Source organism: Suncus etruscus, chromosome 11 (genome assembly GCF_024139225.1).
Source record: "Suncus etruscus isolate mSunEtr1 chromosome 11, mSunEtr1.pri.cur, whole genome shotgun sequence".
Taxonomy (NCBI): Eukaryota; Metazoa; Chordata; class Mammalia; order Eulipotyphla; family Soricidae; genus Suncus; species Suncus etruscus.
The window spans coordinates 931,909-958,427 of NC_064858.1; the positions used below are offsets into that span (position 1 = coordinate 931,909).

Consider the following 26,519-nt stretch of genomic DNA (forward strand, 5'->3'; position numbering starts at 1 on the left):
CACTAAATAGAACATTTTCTTTAAATTTCCTTTAGGTAGTTATATTGGAAGAGTAAAATAAAACGGGTCCCCCAAAAGGGGTGGAATATACTTAACAGGTTCCAGGAGAAATAATACTGCAGATAAGGCACTTGCCATAACCCAGTGCTACATGTGATCCCCTGAGCACCACCAGGAGAGATTTCTGAGTGAAATCAGGAGTTAGCCCTGAGTACAACTGTGGTGGCCCAAAATTCAGGAAAAAAAATAGCAATCAGGTTCTAGTATAAGTAAGGATGCAGAAGATGTGTTCAATCAAGTTGACCTAAGTTATGAACTATATCTAAGATTATATATATACATGCTTTTTCCAAGTGTACACAGGATTGTTATGGTATTCCTTATGAAATGCAAAAACAACTCTTTAATGATAATGAGTATATTCCTTGATTGCAAAGGATAAATAATATTTAATATATGTTTTTGGTTTGGAGATAACTTCTGCCATTCACCAAGAGACCATGAGGTACCAAGAATTAAATAAGGATCAGCCACATGAAAGCAAATGATTTGTACTCTGGGTTATCAGTTCCACCCAGTATTAAATATTATTAAACTGTGCAGAATATAATATTATTAAACTACTCAAACAGAAAATCATAATGAACATGAGAAAATATTCTGAAATGAACCATAACATTTTTTATTAAAATATGTAAGATACCAGACTTTGGGAGAAATGTGTTATTTTGATGACCTATGGTAGAAAAAGAAAAACGTTGAAAATAGAATATCTAAGTCTGAACATTAACAGCATAGGAAAATAATATATCAAAATTAAACCAAGTGGAAAAATTAATAGATGAGAATTTAAGACCCAAAACTTAATGAAACAAAAACCATACCAACAATAGATAAGATGATAAAAGACAATCACTTATTCTTTGACAAGACCAAGAAATTTAGGGGCTGGAGAGATAGCATGGAGGTAAGGCGTTTGCCTTTCATGCAGAGGTCATCAGTTCGAATCCAGCTTCCCATATGGTCCCCCGTGCCTGCCAGGAGCAATTTCTGAGCATGGAGCCAGGAGTTTCCCCTGAGCAGTGCTTGGTGTAACCCAAAAACCACACACACACACAAAAAAAGAGATTTAGAAACTCCTTGAGACACTAATAAAGAAAGAAAAAAAAAAAAACAAAGGAGATAAAAACCAAATCATTTCCCATCAAGAATGAGAATAATTTACAGAAATTAGCGTAATAAAGATTTTGTTCATCTTCACTTAATAGAGATAATTGTTGACATGAGATCACATACCAATTAACAGATTATTAAAATTTTTAAATAGGAGATTGACAACCTTAAGGTAATATACATGGAAACTTAGATGAATTGTAAAAATACTGAAAATGCAGAATTTACACATACTGGAAAATCAAGGAAAGTGGGAATTTGACTAATGTGAGTTCTGTAACAATAAACACGAACAGGGAGCAGAGATGACATAAAATTAAACCCTAACTAAGGTAACTTTGGAAGTCAGAGTTGGCAGTTTCTTACAAAACTAAGTAGCCTCTTATCAAACAACCCAGCAACTGGGTTTCTTGGTATTTACCAAACGAGAAGAAAATGTATGTCCACATACAAATCCTCCTATCAATATTCATAGCAGCTTTATTGATATTTGTCAAAAGTTGGAAGTTACCATGAAATTCTACACATGGTGGACTGGTAAAAAATAAATAGTGGTGTAGATACAGTGAGTAGAATAAGATATCATAATCAAAAGAAATGAGTACCTTATACATGAATGTTTATAGCAACTTTACTCATAGTTGCTAAAACGTGTCCTTGGGTAGGTAACAGGAATGGAAAAACTGTGAAACGTTTATAAAGCTAAATATTAAGCACCAAAAACAAGTGGGCATAGAAAGACATGGAAAAAAACTTCAATGCATTTTTATTATGTGAAAGTGGCGCCTTTTGCATACTCCCTGGTTTCCGCATATGCTACATTGGAAAGGAAAAACCATTAAGATAGTGGTTAGGGTAGGATTTGTCAATGGCTGAGGGAAGGATATGGAGGGTTAGGTAGGGCAATGACTGTTTCTGAAGTGCTCCTGGTGGATATGGGTCCTTATATATCTGTCGGTCTTCTGGATGTATAACAGCAAAAAGAAACTTCTAGGCCAGTCACAAAATTTTACAGGACCCTGATTCCTTAATCACTGTAGGATTGTGAAATACTTTATCATCTGACTGCAAGATACTGAGAGTAGGGGAATTGTGGGTATATTTGTGTGCTGTGGGTTGGAAGGCACATGGGAAATCTAACTTTCTTTTATAAGCCTACAACTTTGAGAAGCTGGACTCAGAGTTCTGCAGAGGGGGCTTTTGTCTGGCACATGGAAGACCCAAGTTCGATCCCAGCATCCCATATGGTTCCTGAAACTAGCCCGGAGTGATCCCTGAGGGAAGAGTTAAGAGTCAGCCCTGAGCACCACCAGCTGTGACCCCCCAACAAAAACAACCCCCAAAAAACACAAAATCATTTCTGCAACTTCTCTAGAAGCCTATGAATAACAACAAAAACAGACCACAGTAATACATCAATGCCATATTCACAGGAAGGTCTGAAATATACCTAGATCTATCTAGATATAACCATTGTATGAAGAATAAGAAGCAACTGGAATTCACAAATGTCACTAATGGGTGTGCAAAATTATACATCCACAATCTCACATCCAGTTGATCACCCCCGAATCAAAGACTGACAAGAGTTTACCAAGCTGCTGAGAACCTGGAATTTTCTCATACATCTTGAGAGCATGTAAAAGTAGTGAAGGACTGTCATTTCTTTTAAGAATGATAACCCATCTTCTCCATAAGTCAATCCTAAACTCTAGATATTTACTCAAGATACAGGAAAATGTATGCTAAACACACAGATAGACACACAAACATTTTAAAAGAAGTATTTTTTCATACTGCCCCAAATTATAAATATCACACATGTCAACAGGTAAAAAGTAGACAAATTGTGCAGTATAAATAGAAAGGAATTCTATTCAGTATTAAAAATAGCAAATTTGGGGCCCAAGGATGTGGCTTCTGAATTGGGTGTCAGTGTGCATTTGTGAGGCCAGTCAAGGATGGTCAGAGTCCTGAATCATTCAACACTGAGGAGATGGCAACCCAAGGTCCTGTCCCAAGGCCATGGCAGAGAACCCCACCCAAAGCCCAACCCTGTGACCCTCGGCGTCCCAGTGACAACACACCAACCAGAAACCCAGCAGATATCCAATAGATGCAGGAATATGTTGAAATCACAGGAATAATGAAATCCAGACACATAAAGAGCTTCAGCTCCACTGACTGCATTTTATCTGCTGATTCCCTTCAGAGACATGTAGTCACACATCAGCCCGTGACATAAGGAGAAAATTCAGAAGAGTGGCACAGCTGCGGGAGAGGGAATGGCTGAAAAAGGCATCAACAGACCTGGTCTGTGTCTACCTTATCTTGAGTGCTAATTCCTTAAAGACAAGACACTTTAATGCGACAGATAATTATAGTACTGTCCACTGCATTCTATGCTCATTGTATCTAGATTGTTAAATGGTTTTTCAGCATAGGTACAAAATGCTGGGTTGGCTGGGGGCAATGTTTAGATCAGATTATATTTCCATATTCTGCTTGAGATTGTCAGTTCCACAGGACACCGATCACCACCCTGCCCTTTGATTTCTCATTGTATAAAAGAAAACTGAATGTGTGTGGATTGGGAGAGCCTCGGTGAGCAGCTCAGGTAAAGTATTTTGTGGGATTTGATCAAAGATGGAGTGTCTGAGAGAGGATAGTCACACCAGTGTAGTGCATACCTCGCATTCTTCTAAACGCATTGCACTTCATAGAGGCTCTCATCTCGTGCTGTTGGAACTCTATTTATTTGGAGAGTGCTCACACTTCCTCCTCTGCTTTAAATTTATTTTCCTTTTCATTCTTAAAGTCAGCTGTCACACCCTCTCTTGCCCCCCCAAAATCCCTTCACTGAGCACAGAAATGCAAAGCTGACCAATATGAATTTTCAACAAAAGAAACAATCTGTCCACGGTACTGAAAATATCCTATCTATATCCCATGCAACATTCAGCATGTGACCCCCCCATAGCCTTCCTGAGGCGCCTACAAAAGCATTAGGCATAGGGAAGGTTTCATAAGATGTGTTTCATAAATAAACAATTTGAGACGTTGTGAAAAATCATAACTTCATGCTTTACTTACCTATAAATATTTACTGCATGTTTAACAAGTACAGAGGAGTTAAACATGGCATTTCTAGCTGAAATTTCCCACTTTCATTCAGCAGCTTCTCTAGAGTACGTGAAATGAGCAGAGAGAGAATTATGAATAACACAAGCTGGGAACCAACCGGGAAAAAAGCTCAGTATCACAGAAAATAAAATAAAAAACAAAAAGACAAATAAAAAAACAACAACAACAAAAATCCCTTTTCCTAAACCTGGCACAATTTTTTCTCTTATTGGTCTGTCCAGAATTCTCCTCGTATTTTCAAGTGTAGAACTCTGGCTATATTTTTTTTCAATATCAATTTCTAGTGAGAAGAAAGATGAACAGCTACATTGCACAGATCTCTTGCCCTTTGCCTACTAGAATGTATACGTCCCTTTTCCGAAAGACCCGGCAAAATGCAAGGAAATAAATACTATTCAATTATATCTGTTTCAGAGGAATGGAGAGGAGAAACAGAGAAAACACAGAGAAGCTTATGGCTTTTGGGCAGCTGGAGAAGATTCCAGAAGGAACAGGTGGGTTGGGGGAACCTCTAAAAGCTCGTGATCTCAATTTCTCTTTAGACTCGGGGACAGTACACTTGTCCCTGAGCATTTATACATGAATAGCCTCAAGAGAAAAATCCTCCTTCAAAACAGCTCATCTCGAATGAGTGCGTTCGCAAAACGGGACCGGCTTTTGCAGGAAACCAAGACATTTCCCCTAGTCCTGCGATGCGGTGCTGTCCAGCTGGCTGCTGTGTTCACCAGATTCTCACACTGATTTGTGGTAGAGTGGAGGTTTCACACTTTGTGTCACCGTTACGGCACTGGAGAATGCCCAGGTTGCCACCCTAGGATCCTGCCCGTAGAGCAGATCCAAGCCCTCACCGCCAGCAAGACAGATGCCCTGCCTCTGGGATACTAGGCATTTCCACATCAACCAGCATGCAAGGGTTTTGCTATTGTTCAGGAAAGAAAGACCAGGAAGCGAGTCTGCTTGAGGACGGTGTAGACACAAACACCTCAGCTTAACTGCATCAGATGGAGACAAGGTGCTGGAAAAAACATGCGTTTATTTTAACTGTGTGGACCCACTTTAATGTCATTTGTTTCAGTCGATATAATGCAGCTTTCTGATTTTTTTGCTTATGATTTTCCTAGTAACTTTTTCCTCGGGCTTAGTTTCTTTTTAGGACGCAGAGCAGAATGCCTCAATTCTCCAAGAAATGATGCCTACTTGTGTTACCAATATAGCTTCCACGCTAGCAAAGTTTTGGAGGACCAAAAAGTGGTGCAGTGGCATTTTGAAACGACAGGGGTGTGGGGACAATGTCCCTAGCCTTGCCTCATCCACACTGAGCCCACGATTTTAAAGCCTGTGGATCGGAAGGGCTGGCAGACCTAGGCTTTGCTGTTATTAAAGCTGTCCCTCGGCTCAGAGAAAAGATTGGTTCTGTCACTGGGTTCCTCGAGTGATATTTGATGCCGTGGCTTGGCAAGATGTGACCTGGAGAGGGAAACAACTGCTTGTGTGAAAGGAGCCGATGTAATGTTTCAGGAAGAGGAGCTTAGATCCACTTGGACCACCCGCAGCCCCCATAACTGGTTCCACCACCATCGCCGGCTCCTTCTGCTCCAATTTACCTCTGCTCGTTAAAATGGATTATGTAGAAGTACAAAGGTGCCGATGGCCGAGTGAAATAGCTCTCAGGTGTTATCTGTCTGGTCTGGGAGCCAGTCCAGGCTGAGTCGGAGAGACACAGGCAGTGGGAGCTCATGGCAAGCCAGGGATGGAACCTGGTCCTTCCCACCCGACAGTAGCTGACACAGGAGATGCAAATCAAGTCCTTGAGCCCCGATAACAGAGAGCACTTTATTTCCCCACAGCCCTTTGCCATGGGAGACAGTCCACTGGACTGTTCAATTACTGTAATCCTGAGAAAAAAGAGAAATGGTTCGGTAATGCTTCTCTGTGAGCAGAATGAGATCATGCGCTGGAAAGTGAATTTCCTCTCCCTAAAACATCCGTAGCCTGAAGCTTTTATGTTATGTGCTGTATTGGGAGGACAGGAAGGGTGTATGTGTGTGTGTATGTATGTGTGTGTGTGTGTGTGTGTGTGTGTGTCCTCTGACACAGTGCAAAGTCCCCATCAAACTGAGAATTAGATCTGGACCAGTCACTAAAATCCAAGGAGCCCATAATGGAGCATTGCAGAGAAATGGCTTTTAAGGTGCTCACAAGAACGGCACATCTCCTCCTGGGCAAATGTCACAGAACTTGCCTTTGGAAACCAACATGTTTCTGAGCAAAACAATTCCAGTTTCTCCTGCCTCAGACTGCAGGGGAGAAAGAGGACAGCAGTTAGAACCCTACTTCAATGCTCTCCAGTGCTGAGGCTCAATATTCGCCGTTCACTCTCCTGACCGCTGTGTTTCCAAGTACCCGGGAGGCATGGGGTAGAGGCTTAAACATTCTCTTCTGCCCTCTTGTGGTCTTTTTAATCACCCCTCTAGCCCCAAAGACTTATTCCCGTCTCTCTGCCAAGCCCTCAAACTGCCCCTTCCAAAGTAAACAGCCGTGAGATTGGGTGTTTTTGTGGATTTCCACGCAACGACCCAGCCAGGACGAAGACCTGACTATCCTTCCCAGCAAAGCTCCGAGTAAAGCGTAGTTGGTGATTTTCTGGTTCTTTCCTCCCGTGACAGCAGCCTTAATTCATTCTGCTTCTGTCTTGGGCTCTTATCCTTAGCCCTTCTGTCTTGTCTGTCTCACACGTTCACACACTCACTTCTAACGATGAGGGATTAGGGTGGACAGGGTTGTTGGTTGTTTTTTTCACAATCACTTTTCTGCAACCTTCAGAGAACAGAGAAGCAAGCGGACCCGCCTTCCCCACTAATCACTCCAAACACAGCAGGGGGGGATTTTTTCCTACTTCCCATAGATAGGGGAGCGTCTCAAATTCTAAGGCTGTCCGTCCCCCTGCCCGCCTTGCTTTCCTGCTCTGTTTCTGTGCATCTCTGTGGAGGGACAGTTTTCTCCTCTTTTGCTCAGGAGTTTGGTGCTAAAATCCCAAATCTGCAAAAGCACCCACTCCCCCACCCCACCCCACCCCCCCACACACCCACTCAGCTTCCACCCCGATCAGTGCTGTTTGCAGAAGCACCGTGACTTCCAGCACACTTTTCCCCCCTTCCCAGCCTCGTCTCATTAGGCAATTCTGTCTACAGGGTATTCTAACTCCTTGGCTGTCCCGCTGCCTTGGAAATCCTGTGTCCCAACCAGGAACGATCCATCTCCCTGTCTGCTCCTCGGGTCCCCTCCCCCGTGTGTGTGTGTGTGTGTGTGTGTGTGTGTGTCCCTCGGAGCCCGAGTGCACCAGCAGCGCTTCTACTCTGCTCAGCAAGGAATGTGAGTGCCCTGGACACACACACACACACACACACACAAACACACGCAGACACCCCCACTCCATGCATGCTTCCAGGGTGTGCGCACACATGTGTATGTCTGCAGGGGGCTGTGCACGCTACCCCCAGACTGCACGCGCACACCCCGCATCCCCCTCCCAGCTCCGCCCGCTCTGCCCGCCCTCTCCCCCTCCCCTGGAGGCCTGCCCTGCTGCCATTGGTCGGCGGCCCGTCTATACCGCAGCGCCGTGATTCCCGAGCCCAGACGCGTCCCTGTCACTCGCCTGGAAGGAAGCCTCCTCCTCGGGCAGAGTCTGAGCAGCCACTCCACTCCACTCGGAGCAGAGCAGAGCAGAGCCGAGCCGAGCAGAGCCGAGCCCAGCCGAGCAGAGCCCAGCCAAGCGGAGCAGAGCAGAGCAGAGCAGCCCGGGAGGGAGGAGACCGTGCCGTCTGTCCTCCTGTCCGTCTGCGCGCGTCTGCCGGCTTCCCAATTCCACTCCCGGTAGACGGGCGCCCCAGCCCTCTCCATCTGCGCCGGCGGGCGGGCGGGCGGGAGGGGCAGGGGTCGGGGCGGGGAGGGCCGGGAGCTTGCCCCCTCCCCTGCCCCTGCCCCTGCCCCAGCCGGCTGGCTGGCTGGCTGGCCCCGGCAGCCGTAGCTGCGGGGCGCTGAGACCGTCCGTCCCACTCCCTGGCCCCGCAGCCCCAGACTTGCAAGGCTTGCAAGGCTCGCCCGCCCGGCCACGTCGGCAGCAGCTGTGGGACGGACGGACGGACAGACGGACGGACGAACGGACGGACGGCAGGAGGCAGCAGCTGTCGCGCGGCCACCACCCCCCGGACATGGACATGTCGCAGCTAAGTAAGAACCTGGGTGACTCCAGTCCCCCCGCCGCCGAGGGCCCCAAGCCGCCCGTCTATAGCCGCCCCACGGTGCTGATGCGTGCCCCGCCCGCCTCCTCGCGCGCTCCACCCGTCCCCTGGGACCCTCCGGCACCCGAGCTGCAGGCCACCCTGGGGGCCTGGCCCGCGCCGCAGCCTGCCTGGGACGCTCCGCAGGGCCAGCCCGCCCCGGGGGCCCCGCTGGTGCAGGCACCGCCCCTGGGGGGCCCGCTGGGCAAGCCCCCGACCCCCGGCGTCCTGATGATGCGCCCGCCCCCTCCGACGGCTCCTGGCGTGCTCATGATGCACCCTTCGGCGCCCGTGGCTCCTCTGGCACACCCCGGGCCTCCGGGCACCCCCCTGGGGCATCCCGCACCTCCCGGCACCCCGATGTCGCAGCCCACGGCGCCCGGAGTCCTGATGGCACCCACCATGACCCCTGGAGTCCTGATGGTGCAGCCGCCGCCTCCCGCCGCCCTCATGGCCCAACCGCCTCCGCCGGGGGCGCAGCTGGCCAAGCCCCCGCCGCAGGGGCCCGGAGTCCTCATGATCCACCCGCCGGGCCCCAGAGCGCCCCTGGCCCAGCCGGCTGCCTCCGGGGCACCCGTCGTGCAGCCCAGCGCCCCACCTGCACAAATGGCCACGTGGGCACCCCAGGCCCAGCCTCTGATCCTGCAGATCCAGTCTCAGGTCATCAGGGCGCCCACGCCGGTCCCCCAGGGGCCCCAGGGCCCGCCGGCACCGCTGGCTACACCCCCAGGTTGGCAGTCCGCAGCCCCCCCTTGGCAGGCTCCGCCGCAGGGCTGGCAGGCCGCGCCTCTGACCTGGCAGGCCACGCAGGTCACCTGGCAGGCGCCGACCATCACCTGGCAGGCAGCGACCCCTGTGCGCCAGGGCCCACCGCCCATCCGCCCCGGGCCGCCCCCCATCCGCCCGGGGCCCCCGCCGGTCCGCCAGGGCCCACCGCCCATTCGCCAGGCCCCGCAGCTGATCCGCCAGGCCCCGCCGCCCATACGGCCAGCCCCACAGGTCCTGGCCACGCCGCCACACCTGTGGCAAGTGCTGCCGCCGCCTCCACCCTTGCGCCAGGCCCCCCAGACGCGCCTGCCGGCGCCCCAGCTGCGAGCTGCCCCCCAGGTGCGAGCTGCCCCGCCGATGCCCATGCAGCAGGTGCCCAGCGTGCCGCCGGTGGCCCAGGTGACCGCCACGGCTCCCCCTGCGGGCCCACAGATGCCCATGCCACTGTCGGCACCCCGCGTGTCACACTGCCCGCCCGTCATCTGGCAGGCGCCCAAGGGACAGCCCCCAGTGCCGCAAGAGCTCCCTGCCAACATGGAGTTCCAGGACCTGCAGCCCGTGCCCCCCGGGGCCTGGCAGGTGCCCAAGGCCCCCAATCAGTTCTGGCAGCAGGCGCCTGCCTCTGAGGTGCAGAGGCAGGGCCCGGCAATGGCACCCATGGAGCGGCCCTTTCCGGCGGGCCCGGGCCCCCAAAAGGCCTTCCAAGCCCAGTTGCCTCCGCAGCCAGCGCAGCACCCGGGCGCGCAAGCCGATCTGCCTGCTCTGCAGCCTCAGCCCACCTGGCAGGGCTGCCCGACGGGGCCGCAAGGGCAGCAAGCAGCAGGCCCCATAGTGGCGCCAAATTTCCCCCCGGGTCCGGCTACGCCGCTCATGACTCCGTCGGGGGAGCCCGGGGGGCCGCCGCCGCCTCCGCAGCCAGGAGACCGCAGGACCTCGTCCAAGGAACGTCGCACGACATCCAGGGAGCGCAAGGCCCAGGCCAAGGAGCGCATGATCTTTGCCGCCACTTTCTGTGCTCCGCAGAGACCCAGCCGCGCGCCTGCAACACCCTCTGCCTGGCAAAACGTGCCGGGGGGGGCCTGCAGAGGCCTTTCCCACCGCAGCTGCCTCTGGCCCTGCCCCTGCCAACGCTGCCAGGGGCTACTCAGCTACCTCCCAGGGCCAGCCTGCCCTGGCTCACGTGCTGGCAGCTCCGTCGGCCATGCCCGAGGCCCCCACATCACTGCCACACACCCTGCAAGACCCCTTTGCCAGCGCAGAGGCCCTGCCCTCAGGGCCCTGGGCGACCCAGCCTGGCGAGAGCCTGGCCCAGATGGCAGCTAGCCTCCCGATGTCCGACACAGAGGCAGCGCAGGTGCCCCAGGTGGTGGTGCCCCACGAAGCCGAGGCCTCCAAGGGCCCCGCCGAGCCTCCGAAGCGCTCCGGCAAAGCCACCAGGAAGAAGAAGCATCTGAACAGCTGCGAGGACACCAGCGGGTTCTCAGCCCTGCGAGACTGGCCAGGCCGCAGGCCCTGGGACCATCCCAACTGGAATGACTGGGAGCTGCAAGCCCCCGTGCCTATGCTGGGGAACTGGGAGGCCCCGAGCACCTGTACCCTGAGTGGCTGGGAAGGGCCCTTGACCTCCCGAATCCTGGGCAGCTGGGAAGGCCACGGCACCACCTGGGCCCTGAGTGGCTGGGAGGGTCCTGGCCTGGTGCGAGCCCTGAGCCTCTGGGAAGGTCCCAGCACCTCCCAGTCCTACCGTCTTTCCGAGATCCCCCATCTCTCTCAGGGACTAGGGGCCAGCCCCCGCGAAGTCCACGCAGAGACACAGACCCTCTGCCCCTTGGATGAGAGAGCCAACGCTTTGGTGCAGTTTCTCTTGGTCAAAGATCAAGCTAAGGTGCCTATTAAGCGCTCCGAGATGGTGAAGTTCATCATCCGTGAGTACAAAGACGAGTGCCTGGAGATCATCAACCGTGCCAACCGGAAGCTTCAGTGCGTTTTTGGGTATCAGCTGAAGGAGATAGATACCCAAAACCATTCTTACGTCATTACCAGCCGGCAGGAGGCTGTCCGGGCCGAGCAGGCGGCAGCGGCGGCGGCAGCGGCAAGAGCTGAGGCAGAGGCAGCGGCGGCAGTGGAGGCAGAGGCGGAGGCTGCGGCCGCACCACAAGTGGGACCACCAGAGGGTCCCGCTTTGGACAAGCCTAGGCTGGGCCTTCTCATGGTGGTTCTGAGCCTCATCTTCCTGAAAGGCAACTGTGTCCGGGAGGAGCTGATCTTCAGCTTCCTGTACAAGCTGGGGCTAGATGTCTGCGAGAATCACACAGTGCTCGGGGACACCAAGCTGCTCATCACGGAGGTGTTTGTCAGGCAGAGGTACCTCGAGTACAGGCGGGTCCCCTTCTCGGAGCCTGCTGAGTTCGAGATCCTGTGGGGGCCCCGGGCCTTCCTGGAAACAAGCAAGATGCTGGTGCTCAAATTCCTGGCCAAACTCCACAAGAAAGATCCCAGCTTCTGGTTCCGCCACTACCTGGAAGCCCTTTCCGAGTGCGACTGGGAAGACCCCAGTGAGGATGGGCCCGACTCGGGCGACGAAGCCCAAAACTCGACCAGCAACCCCCCATACCCCTAAATGATGCTTCTGGTGACTGTGTGTGCCCCTGCGTCCTGGCCAAAGACCCATGACAGTGTCCTGTGGGGGTGGGAGGGGGAAGTGACTGTTTTCCTGCTGTTTCCGTTCAGGTTTCTCTTGTGGGGTTTGCCTGTAACCGATCCTTGGTTCTGTAACTTGCCAAAGTTGCCAACAAACGTCCCCTATCCTTCCCTGCGTGCTGTGTGACTGCCACGGGCTACTGTTCTCTTGGGGGGGGGGTTCATTTTGACATCTGTATTACGAAGTGAGATCTGTGATCCTCTGTTCTGCGTGTCCCCACTTGTTCTGTTTCGGTGTCCCACGTCGTGTGGCTTTTGTGAAGTGACTTGAGAATCTTCTGCCATCCTGGTACGCAGTGTGTAGACTTGAAGTTGGCTGTTCTTGGATCGTGCAAATGACTCACCGTGAAAAGCTGTCTGTAGAGAAATAAATATCTATATCTCTATATAAATATACTTTCAGCATAACAAAAAAAAGAGTATGTCTGGCTTGGCTTGGTTCTAATTCTTACTCCCGGATGGATGCCAGGTTCCCCCGAAATAAGATGCCAGCACCCAAATCTCTTCCGAGTGATAGGAAACACGTGGGCATGGCAAAACTGAGTTTCCAAGTTGGTGACTGCAGTGGGGATGGCTGTGCAGATTTCTGCAGAGCCCAAAGTAAAATTTCACGAGGGGATGGAGAGCTGGGGGTGGGGGTGGGACATGGAACCGAGATGGGGGTGGGCCCTGTGTCAGTTAATCCTGTGACATCACCTTTCATCTGCCGTGGAAGACCTGGGAATCATTCACTGTCACCATTTGCAGTTGAGCCTTATTGAAGGTGCTGGCGGAAGAGCAAGATGGTGACTCAGATGAGCGGGTCACATGCTGGGATCCGTGGGTCAAAGGGCTTGGGACAGACACAACCAGATTCCAACCAAGCACAGTGATACCTTGGACTAGAAGCAAGATCCATACCACACATTGAGGGGCTTATGCCAGGGAAAGGAAGCTCTGGCTCTGAACTGGGAGTCTCCTGGTTTTAGACATTAGTGGTGGGTGGGAAAAAAAGCAACTGGGTGGGGGTAGAGAGGAGGGTGGGAAGTCCTAACTAGTGGGTTGGGGAATAGCTCCAGCAAACCTTGGGGATATTTGCGCACCCATGGATAGTGCAGACCGTAAGATGTTCTTCAAATAAACACTGCTTCCTGCAGATAGGGGTATAAGGTGCTGCCGTCTCCTCAAGTTCCGAACCCCGAGCCCTTCTTAGGGTCCAGTCTCAGAAGGTAGAAGACAATAGTGAGGCTCTTCTGCCACCTAGTGGCCAAACACTGGCTCAGCTTCTCCTGAACATTCACGGTGGAAAGCTGGACTTCATACACCTCTTTTCCTGGGTTCCCACCATGCCTGCTTTACCGGCTGCGTCCATGGTACATGCAACCCAACGCCATCCGCATCCATGGCGAATACACCCCCGTTCACCCACATCCGTGGTAAATGCACCCCACCTGCATCTGTGCCCACACACTCCTTCTCTGCTTTCTTAGCCCAAGGTGAAACCTATTCTGTGGGTCCAGTTCATGGAGGAAGCTGCGCTTCTAGTTAGGAGATGAACTCCCAGGAGGAAGTTTCTTCTTAGCCAGAGCAAAACTGAGCTTTGTGGAGTGTGTGGATGGGGCATGGGGGAGTAGAACAAGGGCCAAGTTCCCACCTAAACTTATCCATGGATGGCCATGGAGTGTATGATGCTGACTGAAATGAGTCAGATGGAGAGTGACAGGCATAGAATGATCTCACTTATTTGTTGGATACGAAAAAACACCATGGTACGAGAATAATCCCCAGGAACAATAGAAAACAATCCCCAAGGGCAAGGAGGACCAGTCCATGGTAGGTAGAAAATTTGTCACAAGGAGCAGGGAGTGCAGTGAGGGCAGAGAAGGGAGCACTGTGACAACAGGAGTTGGAATGATCCCTCTGGACAAGAAATGGGTGTTGAGAGGAAGGAGCATGATATCATGATATGCCTTCAGGAACAGTATTGCACACCACAGTCTATATGGGAAAATGGGGGCGGGGTATTATAGAGGCAGCCTGGGGTCAGAAACAAGGAGGAAAGCTGGGGACACTGGGTGTGGGAACATTCTCTTAATGAAACTCAATCATCAACAACTTTGTATCTGTGTCTCATATGGTGGTTCGCTTTAGACAAGAAATATTTTTAAAAGCTGCTCATAAAGCATTTCTCTAGATAATATTTGTATTTATGTTGATATTGACACCTGTATTAGGTTCTCTTTTTCTCTCATTCACCTGATACCCTGCAACCATATTGTGCATTTACTTCTCAGCAGAGCTAGAGCCACCTGTATTGGCACTGTTTTTTAGGAAGCCCAGATGAGTACCATGCCACAGGGCACTGCATAACACCACCGTAGCCAAGAGCCACTCCTGGGACCAATAACAGTGGCTCAGGATGTTTTCTCCACTTAATAACTGCAGATCTTGATAGAAATAAAATGTTGATGTGAACTTTGGAATCATTCTTTCCTTCTCCCTTCGCTCAAGATGGGTCTCGGGGCAGGTCCCTGCAACACTGGGCACCAAGTACTGTTGCCAGTGACCAGACATTCATCTTGCCTGGAAGAAACTCACTAGAGGACCAGTGACACATGTCACCCACCTTTAGACCCACTGTCTGCATCTATCTTTAGGGTCGAGATATGCATACAAGTTCTGGTGTGTTCTCTCTGCTGGGACCATACTGAATGCTTGTACTTGACCCTCAGGACACAAATAACCATCCTTCTTTTCTCCATTCCCAGCGGTGGCCTTGCCATTCCAATTTTGATCAGTTAGCCCTGGCTGTCCCCCATTTCCTGGCTCAGAGCCCCCATTTCCTGCCCTTTCGTGCCCCTGGCATGATTTCTGCTGTAGTTTCACTCCTGTGATAACTTCTGTGCTACATTCCTAGGTAATATGTATTCTTTCTCTGAAATCATTTGTGTAGGAATCTGGGGTGGGTTTCAGCTTGGCCTCAGGACTAGATGCCCCTGTAGACTTGTGTGCAGAAAGTAGGGGCAGCCCCTCTAAAGCACATAGATTCCTGACAAATGGGGTCAGGAGTCCCTCTGCTGGATGACTGTAGAAAAGCTCAGGAAATGGAAATGTCAGAAGAGTTTGGAAAGTTTTAGGAAACTCCATCATCTATCTTCCTGCTGGTTCTCCCCTCCTGTGAGAATGTCAAATACACTCAGCAAAGAGTTGGTTGAAATTGTAGGTTTGGAGGCAAGAGAGGAAAGGACACTTAACATGTATCTGTTTGCCAGCCTAAGCCAACCACATTTGCTTGACATCAAACAATTCTCCCTTCCAAATCTTCTGGAGATTTCTATGGCCTGTGCCATCTGACGTTCTCCAACTACTGAGTCCAAATGCCTTATCCTGAGAGTTGCACCAACTTATTTCCATTAACTAGGCAAGGATGAAAGATACGGTGCCTCCTTCATCACCAGCTTCATCTTGCTTCCTGCTGGCTCCAGGAAGATCACTAAGAAGCATGGAGGTCGGGATTCTGCATGTTCTCTGCCATCTCTTGTTCAATGAGAATTCAGCAAAAATTCCAAGTGAAGAGTAAGTGGATGGTGGTGCCCCATCCCCCACACTGCTCTTCTAGAGTATGTCTGGAATGTTCAGAACTATCTCTGGGAAGATCTAGCTGGGGTGACAAGGTATAGAGTTTGTTGACTTTACAGAGGTGAGATGTCATTTAAAATAGTTCACTAAGATCAGAGGGATAGTAAGGGCTAAGGTACATACCTTGAATGCAGCCAACCACGGCTTGATACCCAGCACTGCACATAGTCCTGTGAGCATCACTAGGAGTGATCCCTGAGCACAAAGCCAGGAATAAGTTCTGATCAGAGCTGGGTATTATGAACCAAGTCTGTTATCTGTTTATAAAGACCCCGGCACACTCCCCTCCACCAAGTGCCAAAAGACAATAACAGCCGCCATTGACTTCCCAGGTAGGTTGGTGTAGATTGATCCCTCTAAAAATTCTCACAATGGGTGTGGATGAATCCCCCTTTATACATCAACCACAGTGGCTCAGGGCCACCCCAAACATCCTCCCACAGAAACAACACAGCCCTGAAACTCAACCTTATCCAACTTCATGACACCAAATTAGTTGAAGATCTTTAGATTGTTCAGCAGTGCAATAACACAATATTTTATAACAGTGTCCTTCAAGGAGTATTGCAGAAAATATGATGGGACAGATCCCTAGAAATCACCCATGCTCAGAGAGCCTAAACAGGAACACAGACACTCAACTAGCACCAACTACAGCCCAGTCAGTATTCATAAACGAACTTTAGCAACACCACGAAGAGAGAGAACAATAATTTCAAATTGACCCTGTTGATCTAAGTTTACATCATTCCATTTGCCTTTGTGCTACAACAAATAATATGAAGTCATTTATTTATGCCTGCAAGGGGACAGGCTGGGTGGTAGGTGGGAGATTGGGGACACTGGTTAAGGGAAGGTCTCAGCTGGGGGCCTACGACTGTATCTTGAGGCATCTGAGGATACAGACAGCACCAAGAACCAAACTTTTACACATGCAAAGCTTCCTGCTCCTTTAATTTCATTAACTTTATTTTTATATTTTTTTTTGTTTCAGGGACACATATGACTGTGTTCAATGCTTACTCCTGGTTCTAAGTTCAGTAGTCACTCCTGGCAGTGTTCAAAAAAACTACATGTGATACCAAGACTGAACTTGGGACTCTCTCCTGCCAAGCCAGTAGAACCCCACGTATAACCCTTCCAACCCCTCAAAGCATGTGCCCTTGAACTTCTGAACTATCTCCCCTGCCTAGAATATGTACCAAATGTCTCAAGCTGGAGAGATACAGCAGGTAGTTGTCTTGTACATGGTCAACCCAAATTTGATTCCCAGTTTCCCACATAGTATCCTATGCCTCATCAGGAGTAAGCGCAGAGCTAGCTATGCCCCCCCATAAATAAATGTAAAAGGAAAACATTTTTAAATGCTAAAAGAACTTGTACATAAAGTCTTTGAGAGAGAAAAATTTTCAAAATTCATTGCAGGTTTAGAGATGGCTACAACAATGTGTAAAGAGAAGTGACTTAAAGTGCTCAAATATTTTTGGAAAATAGATTAGCTTCTTGTCTCCTTGAGTCTGAAAGAATTTTATCCGTATGACTTAGGAAGCTCAGATTCCAGGTCTCAGAGACTTTCTGAAAGGGGTGTCTGGTGTTCCTAGAATTGGAGAGTGCCAGCAGCATTCGTAACAATACCTGGAGGGGGACAGAGTGGATGAGGAACTGCTTAGAGAAAATTATGTGTTCCAGTTCATGAGGAATTACTAGGGACAAAGCTGCCCAGGAGAGGCAGCTATGGGGAAACAGGTGGTCAGAGAGATAGAGCCCAGCACTATCACCTCTGTCCCATCACTTCCCAACAACTTGTCATCATATGAAAGTCTTTGAGCATTTCTGGATGGTGGAATCCTGATACTTGGAGAGGAGAGACACTGTTAAGGGGACTTGAATTTTTCAGAAAGGAATGGTGAAAGTTCAGAAAGAATAACATATAATGAAAGTGTTAACTCCTGTTTTTCAGAAGGCAATATGGCAGAAAATACTGCAGGGTCTGAAATGAAGGTCTTGTGAGAACCCATAAAAGTTTCCCAAACAAGGCCACATATTTTAAATTCTAGTATTTTAAAAAATAATTCAAGAAAAAAAATTGTAGATTTTTCTGGGGAACACACCTAGTGGCACTCAGGAATCATTCCTGGCAGTTTCAGGGGACTGTATGAAATGCCAGGGATAAAACCTGAATTGTGCACGTGCAAGGCAAATGCCCTACCTGCTGTGTGTTCACTCTAGCCCCTTAAGAAAAACATTTAATTACTGTGAATTGGACTTACAGCTTTATTCGTGATTAAATCTCAGGTATTCAATGTTTCAACACCAATCACTTCATCAGTGTTCACTCCCTCCACCAATTGTCCAGTTTCCCTTCTGTATGTCTCCTAGCCCTCTAGAGCAGGACCTTTGCCCTCCATTGTTGTTCCATTATGCCCTTTCCTAATTTATCCCCTCACCTTCAATCTAGTGTCAAGCTTCCATCGAAAATCAGTTCTCTTCCTCTCTGTTTCTATTGCCCTTTGGGCCTTGTAAACTTCCCTTATGAAGTTTCTGTATAGCTTTCATATTAGACAGATCATTCTTGGTCCTTCTCATTCTAACTAACTTCACTCAACATGATATTTGCCAGATCCATCCACATATCAACCTGTTGTTTACTGCTGAATAGTATTTCATGGTGTTCAAGGACCACAGTCACTCTGTTCAGTCATCTGCTCTTGAACTCTTGGGTGGTTTCCAGATTCTGGATAGTCTGTTAATGATCATGCAATGAACATAACAATGCAGGTGTCTTTTCTGGCTTGTGCTTTTGGGACCTTGGGGGGTATATTCCCAGGAATAGGATTTCTCATACAAGTACTGAATTTTGTTCTATGGATTTCCATCAAGTTAATAACAACACAAGACCCACATTTTTTTCGTTTCTAGCATAAAATGAAATCTTTTCATTTGTATTATAGATTCATTTTGAGTACATCTCACAAACAGCAGAATATCCCTCTAGGAAGAAGTAAGGTAAAATGCTCCAAGCTCTTGTCTTTTTGTGTGAATCAAGAGACTTCCACCAATGTACAGAAAGGAGTATCTTTTTATTTAATTTTTTTGTTTATGGCATTCTTCAGAATCTTAATTCTGAATTAAGATTAATTAAGATATTCTGAATCTTAATTAATCTTAATTCTTCAGAAACTTAATGCTCAGGTTTTTTTCCAGTGGGATTTGGCAGTTTTGGATCCAGACCTCCTTCATGCATAGTATGTGTCCATTCCATATATCCCACCAAGATACTGTTTTTATTGGGGTGGGGGTTGATGGTACACCTTGAGATCCTCAGGGGCTATTCCTGGCTCTGTGCTCAGGGATCACTCCTGGTGATACTTTGAGCACCACACATTTTTCCAAGTATTAAACTAGAGTTGACTACATGGAAGGCAAGTGGCTTAATCTCTGTACTACTTCTCTGACCCCAAGACATTTTTAAATAATAAAAGTCTAGACAAACAGAACATCAGTACATTTTTCTTGGGTATAATAGAAAAGTGAGGTTGTAATGCAAGCCACCTATATGGAAATTTGGAAAAAAAGGTAACTTCAGGGAGATATGGTGATGCTGGCACAAAAGATATTGATTAGCTTTCTGGTCTTGAGGAAAGCCAGTTTAAGAACCAGGCAGACATCTCATCCCATCTGAGAGAAGCCAGGTTGGCCAGTTCCAGGCTCATTCTAGCTCTTCTGTGTCATCTCGAGACTAGAAATGCTATCGTTGACATGAGTTGGCTATTGTTAGTCTTGTTTATTATCCAGTTAAATAACAAATAGGAGAAAATAAAGTCAATAATCAACACTTCTACCCTCCAGAAAACTACCTAGAGAAATTCAATTCAAACCAAAGGAGCAAAACAATAAAAATGAAAGCAGATATGAAGAAGGTTAGAAATGGGTACAGAAGAGAGAAAAAACAAAAATTAGGGGAAACGCGTCAAAGAATGTTGGATCGGTAGCATCCATCAGGGCTAAGAGCATCTAAGAACAAAACAGATGATGAAAACTATCAATGTCAGGAACAAGAAGGTGTCACTTCTGGTCCTCCTGATGATGAGTGGCTAATAAAGGAACATTACGAGGAACTCAGGACCTTCAACTCCGGTAACTTAAATGAAGTGGATTCATTCTCTAAAAGATACCAACTATGAAAACTTACTCCAGGTGAGTGAGTGAAGTTGTTTTTCACTCACTCTCGGGTCCCACAGTGAGTTTTAACCTAATTGTTTCCCTGAGGAATTACAGGAAATGCTTAAAAAATAAATAGGGGGTGGCACAAAGAGATAGCAGCGCATTTGCCTTGCACACAGCTGACCCAGGCAGACCTGGGTTCGATTTCCAGTATCCCATATGGTCCCCCAGACCTGCCAGAAACTATTTCTGAATACAGAGCTAGGAGTTACCCCTGAGCTCTGCTGGGTGTGGCCCAAAAACCAAAAAAAAAAAAAAAAAAGAAATAGGACACATTCTATAAATTTTGCTACTAAATATCAGAGAATGAACATACCTACGTCATTTCATAAACTATCATATTTGTATACCCATCCTATATAAAGACATCACAAGGAAATGAGTTGACAGGATATTTGTGATCCATTTATTTATTATTTTGGTTTTTTGGGCCACATCTGTTGACACTCAGGGGTAACTCTAGGCTATGCACTCAAAAATCGTTCCTGGCTCGGGGAACCACATGGGATTCTGGGAATTGAACCCAGGTCTGTCCTAGGTCAGCTGTGTGCAAGGCAAACACCCTACCACTGCGCTATTGCTCCAGCCCCTTGTAATGAATTTAGCTACAGATGTCCTTAAAAATTAAATATAGCGAGGGCAAAGCCATAGCATGGAGGTAAGGTGTTTGCTTTTCATGCAGGAGGACAGTGGTTCAAATCCCGGCATCCCTTATGGTCCCCCGAGCCTACCAGGGGCAATTTCTGAGCATAGAGCCAGGAGTAACCCCTGAGTGCCAGATGTGACCCAAAAACCAAACCAAAACAAAACAAAACAAAACAAAAACCTAAATATAGCGTTACTTTAAAAGTATTAAATAGTGTAGCAAGAGTGGACTTTCGGGCCCGGAGAGATAGCACAGCGGCGTTTGCCTTGCAAGCAGCCGATCCAGGATCAAAGGTGGTTGGTTTGAATCCCGGTGTCCCATATGGTCCCCCGTGCCTGCCAGGAGCTATTTATGAGCAGACAGCCAGGAGTAACCCCTGAGCACCGCCGGGTGTGGCCCAAAAAAAAAAAAAAAAAGAGTGGACTTTCTCCAGGAACACAAAAGTGATTTACCATTTGTAAGTTGGGTGTATACTTATATTCATAGCATAAGAAATGATGTGATCATATGAATATATATAGAAAATACATTGGGTAAAATTCAACCAAATATATACAGAAAATGCACTGGGTAACATTCAATACAAATTCACGTAGAAAAAAAGCATTTGATAAAATTCAACACTCCCTGATGTTGAGCTATGCTTTTCAGAACTTGAAATGTAAACTGTCAACTGTCTTTTTGAACATCATGAAGGGTTTTTATGAAAAATGTTCAACTCAGATTGTACTTAATAGTTCCATATTGATTGCTTTTTCTCAAAGATAAAGACAGCATGACAAGGTAAATGTATAGATGTATAACTCAGTGGCACAGAACAATCTAGAAATAGATGGTCACAGTACATGCAATTTATTCTGACAAAAGTTCAAATGCAGTTCATTGGAGAAAGAACACTTTCTTCTAGGATGAGGGAGGTTATCAGGGTGGCAGAGTGCACACTAGGTTTGACCCTTGACATTACATAACCCCTTAAACCTCACTTGGATCACCCACATGACAGAGAGTGGCTTCCAGGTCCCCCCACTTGAAGTCCTTAAAGTCCTCCCCAAAGTGCTCTTTGACAAATGATGGTGGAAGGTCAGAAATTCAAATGTGGAGGGACCGGAGAGATAGCATGGAGGTAAGACCTCCTTTCATGCAGGAGGTCATCGGTTTGAATCCCAGCGTCCCATATGGTCCCCCGTGCCTGCCAGGAGCAATTTCTGAGCCTGGAGCCAGGAGTAACCCCTGAGCACTGCCGGGTGTGACCCAAAAACCACAAAAAAAAAGAAAGAAAGAAAGAAAGAAATTCAAATGTGGAGTGGCCTTTGACCCTGGCCTCCCACTTTACACAGAAGATTCTTCAAAAGTATCAAAGAACTAAATAGAAAATCCACACTCTTAAACTCTTGCATGAAAATGTGTGTTCTTTTATTATTTCCTAGACACCACAAAAATATAATCCATCATTTAGAAGTTATGCGTTGTGTTTCATGGAAATAAGGGCTTTATCTTTCCTGATGAAATTATATGACTAGGATGAAACAGTCATAGAGACTTGTAGCCATATCACACATAATAAAAACTTGGATCTACACTCTGCCAGAGTCCTTATGGGCCAAAGAACAGCTCTCAAAAGATGTTCAAGGTATTGCCCAAACTGCAGAAATCCTGAGTTTGGTCATCATTTCTTCTTTATCCCTTTGATCTGTGTAGGGTTTCTAAATCAGAGTTTCTAGGAGTTATTCCCTTTTGTGAAAATAGGGACAGTGAAGTCCATAGCATTTTCTAGTTGATCCTAAGAGTAAGTGAACTCTTTAAAAATTTTTTACATGCACATCACCATTTTCCATTCCCCGGTGAGAATTTTCCAAACTTGGGAAGATCATGATTCATTACTTTTTTGTGGGGCTTTATCAATTTATCAATTCTTATCCTACTATTTTGCTTACTTTGTCTAGTTTTACTGAAGATCATTTGCCAACTCGATAAACAAAGCAAAAGTCTCCCCTTTTAATCTGTTGCCCATTTCATAATTCTTTGTGATATTCATGGTCTATGAAGGGGAACCTACTGACCTATTGCAGTCAGAAGATGGTCACTAGGTAGATCAGCAGTATTTTCTATTTGCTGTAACTGGAAAGATCGTTAGATTCACAAAGCACCATTCCAAGGTGTCTAAAACGTCAAACTACAGAGTCAGAGACATAATAAAACAGGTAAGACATTTGCCTTGCATGCACTCGACCTGAGTTCATTCACTAGCACCATGTATGGTACCCTAGTCCCACCAGGAATCATCCCTGAGCTCAGAGCGGAGTCCTACCAGGTGTGACCAAAACAAAACAGTCAAACTACAGTTTTCTCCTCCTTATCTGCAAGTGTTCTGTATATTTAACAGAATTCAGGATCCATCTCTTCTGTCAATGTACTAATAGTACTATAAATCTTATGAAAAACTGGTTACAGATTTGCCCTGTATTACTCATTGAATAGATGAGTGTGATGACATTCACTTTCCTCTTTCCACAATAATCGTCTTACATGTCTGGCTTCAAAGATGACCACTTCTAACTTCTCTCTACTAGATCTGGGGGAAATTCCTCAGGGATCAGGAGCACATGCAACCCAGACCAAAGTATCTGAATTTCAACCCTGATACCACAGGGCCCAGCAAACACCACTAGGTGATCCTGGACACCCCTAGGCACCACCACACACATCCCTGATGGTTCCTGGAACTCAGAACCTGAGGAGCTCATCATCAAGTTCTAAAGTTGATCCTATTGGGCCAGTTTGCTAAGTTTCACTGTGAGAATCTCCCAGGCACTGCCCTGAGTATTACATGGTAGACCCACAAACCAATCAACAGTAAACCCATCGATCCTAAGAAGAGCTCTTTTCTGTGACACAAAGAATCTTCCAGTGAGGGGGAGAGAAAGCTAGTATAGAGCATAAAGTGCTTACCTTGCCCTTTGCTGGCCTGGCTTTTCTCTCTGGGTACTGCATATGGTCTTGTGAGCACCACCAGGAATGACCCCTAAGCACAGAGCCCTGAGCACTACTGGATATAGCCCAAACACCCCTTTCTCTCCCCCATGTGAAAATTTCTAAAACATTATTCAGGTTTTAACTTAGCACTCATCACTGCATAGTCCAGTTTGGTCCAGTTTCTGCCTACCTCTCCTTTTCTTTTCATTTTCTCTATCCTCTCCCACTCAGACCAGCTATCCTTCTTGCATCTATTCAGAACAGGTGGTTGGTGTTTGCCTTTATTATCCCCATATTCAGGAAGGTTTATATCCAAAGAGTGCACCAGATCTCAATAGCTTAGATTCTAGGATCTGAGAGGCAGCTGTGTTAGAGCAGGAACTGTCCTAGTATTTGATCTACACAACAAACAGGCCAAAGCTTCTGCCTCTGTTGGAACTTGAAAAAGTACTAGAGGGTGGGAAATGTTGGGGACTAAAATTATGCAGATGATGGAGTCCTCCTGTAGAAATATCATTGAAATAAAAGTATGCAGTCGGACCCGGATTTGATTCCCGGCATCCAAGATGGTCCCGAGCCTGCCAGGAGAGATTTCTGAGCACAGAGCCAGGAGTAATCCTTGAACGCTGCCGGGTGTGTTCCACCCCCCCCCCAAAAAAAATAAGAAGACATGCAGGTTGATTTGATGTCAAAACAATGAAGGATGGAATGTGCTAGAAGAAAGGTGAAATATGAATGAAATCCCAAGGAAGGGGGCCAGGGATGGGAATCATGGTGCATTTGTGAGAGAAAGAGAGAGAAGTAATTGCAACAAAGAGACAGAGATAATTAATCAGAGAGAAACTGTGGAAGTTAGAAATACACAGACATGGAGAGCTCCAGAGATGAAGAGAAACTAATAATGAGAGAGACACACATAGACAGCTCTTGAGTCAGAGACACAGGGAAGCCAAGCATGCCGTGAAGAGACCAAGAGAATCAAAAACATGGAGAAAGATGGGGTGTGTGTTGGAGGAGAAAATACATTCAGGAGAAATGATCGTACTTCAAAGACCTGAAAGAGGGCTGTTACTGCTAAATCTTCAAGCACAGGAGTGAGGGAATGGGGAAGATTGAGCACTGAATTGAGAAATACAAGCAGAGGGAATACAATGAAATATCTTGTACATCATCATAATAGGTTTGGCCTTTATTCTAACCGCAGTAAGAGGCCTTTGGGGCAACTTAATCAGGGGAATGACGTGCTCAGCATTGCCTTGGGGAGCAGATGAAGTGACTGCTGCCCCTGCCACCCACCCACCCACCTCGCCTGTCTCTGAGAGTGCTCTTTTATCTGGCTGAAAACCCTGGGGCTTACAGAAAATTGATTTGGGAATGTCACTAATCTCTGCCAGTGTTTAGAGAGGCTTTCAAAGCCATCAAGGGCTCTGAATGTGTGTGGGTGGATGCATCCTTAGAATAATAAGGCCATTAGCAATGTTCTGGGGGGGCTAACAAGCCCCTGTGCAGGTCTGAGGGTCTCATAGGGAAAACCAGTGGTGGCTCAGAAATAAGATTTTTTACTTATCTATTTTTTATCCTATGTGCATGGAAGAAGTTTATTCTTCACGACCTCAACACAGCCAGGAGGCAGCAGAAGACAAGTGGTCTCTGCCTCTCCCCACGCCCTCTACTAGCCAGGGATAAGACAGTGGGTGCAGAAAATAGCCTAGGGCCTATGAGGAGAGAGCAAAGGCTCTTTGAGATGACCATGGCAGGGAATAGCGGGAACACAAGAACCTTGAGACACAGAAACCTGTTCAAAGAAATCAGTGGGTGAAGGAAAGAATGACCTACACTCTGCCCTGGCTTCAAAGTTCCATGTCCCTTTGAGGTTAATCGTAAGTGCTCTGATGATAATTCCAGTTTAAATTTTGTTGGGGGGAGGCAGAGAGAAAGTACGGTGGGGAAGGCACTAGCGTACAGGTGGCCACCCTGTAGGCCAATTCCTGGCATCACATATAGTTCCATGATCTCAGAAGAGGTGAGTCCTGAGCACCTCTGAATATAGCTTCCCCTGCTCAAAAAAAAAAAAAAAAAAAAAAAAAACAAAAAAAAAAACAACTGTTTTAGGTGTAGTGGCTATTGGATTGGAAAAAGAAAAGCAAGAAATCTTCATAATAGTAAAGAAGAGGGGGCCAGAGAGATAGCATGGAGGTAAAGTGTTCGCCTAGCATGCAGTGGTTCGAATCCCGGCATCCCGTATGGTCCCCTGAGCCTGCCAGGAGTGATTTCTGAGCATAGAGCCAGGAGTAACCCCTGAGTGCTGCTGGATGACCCAAAAACAAACAAACAAAAAAAAGTTAAGAAGAAACTCACATTAAGTTTGTGTGTATGAGATTACATGCTATACTCACTTAACTCCTGTCCCTTTGAGTCATATACGATTTTTTTCCCTTTTTTATGCCACCTCTGGAAGTGCTCAGGGGTTACTCCTGGCCCTAATTGCTCAGAAATTACTCTTGGCAGGCTCAGAGGACAATAGGGTATGCTGAAGATCAGACCCGGCTAGACCATGTGTAAGGCAAACAACTCCCGCACTGGGCTCTGACGCCCAATAATGTTTAATGTTAACCCATCATTGTGACCTTCTCTTGCATGTGTTTTTTGTTTTTGCATAGTTCAGTCTATAGGTATGGCCAGTGTTGGTACTGGCTAGGAAGTCTAGCACTCATCTAAGTCCTGTACTTGGAGTGAGACTCCCACAGATATTCCCCCTAATGGGTCAGTAATGTGGATAGATTTGACTTTGGAATTATTGTTAGTGTTCCCAAGATGTCCTTGAACAACAGCTATTGGGGAAATGTGAAACACATTAATTCATACTTGGAGATACTTGGAGGAGGAGGAGGATGGACATGTGAGAACCAATGTGCTGATTTTATTGTGTATCTGGAACCCATAGGGTTCAAAGGTTTCTAAACTTTACAAGTCAGTGCTCAGGGAGCTAACGA

General features: G+C 47.4%; 2 protein-coding genes across 2 annotated transcripts in view; one reads left to right on the forward strand and one right to left on the reverse strand.

Annotated features, from left to right (window-relative positions):
• SNURF (SNRPN upstream open reading frame) overlaps positions 1-26,519 on the reverse strand; it is a 482,133-nt gene that overhangs the window by 335,798 nt on the left and 119,816 nt on the right. The gene's annotated exons all lie outside the window — the stretch shown is intronic.
• The window catches only part of MAGEL2 (MAGE family member L2), a 548,609-nt gene continuing 530,359 nt past the window's right edge, over positions 8,270-26,519 (forward strand). Inside the window, exons 1-2 of the mRNA XM_049782723.1 lie at positions 8,270-10,482; positions 10,514-12,001. Of these exons, the coding sequence (XP_049638680.1) occupies positions 8,529-10,482; positions 10,514-11,985 (3,426 nt within the window). The 5' untranslated portion in view covers positions 8,270-8,528 and the 3' untranslated portion in view covers positions 11,986-12,001. The remainder of the gene's footprint in view (positions 10,483-10,513; positions 12,002-26,519) is intronic.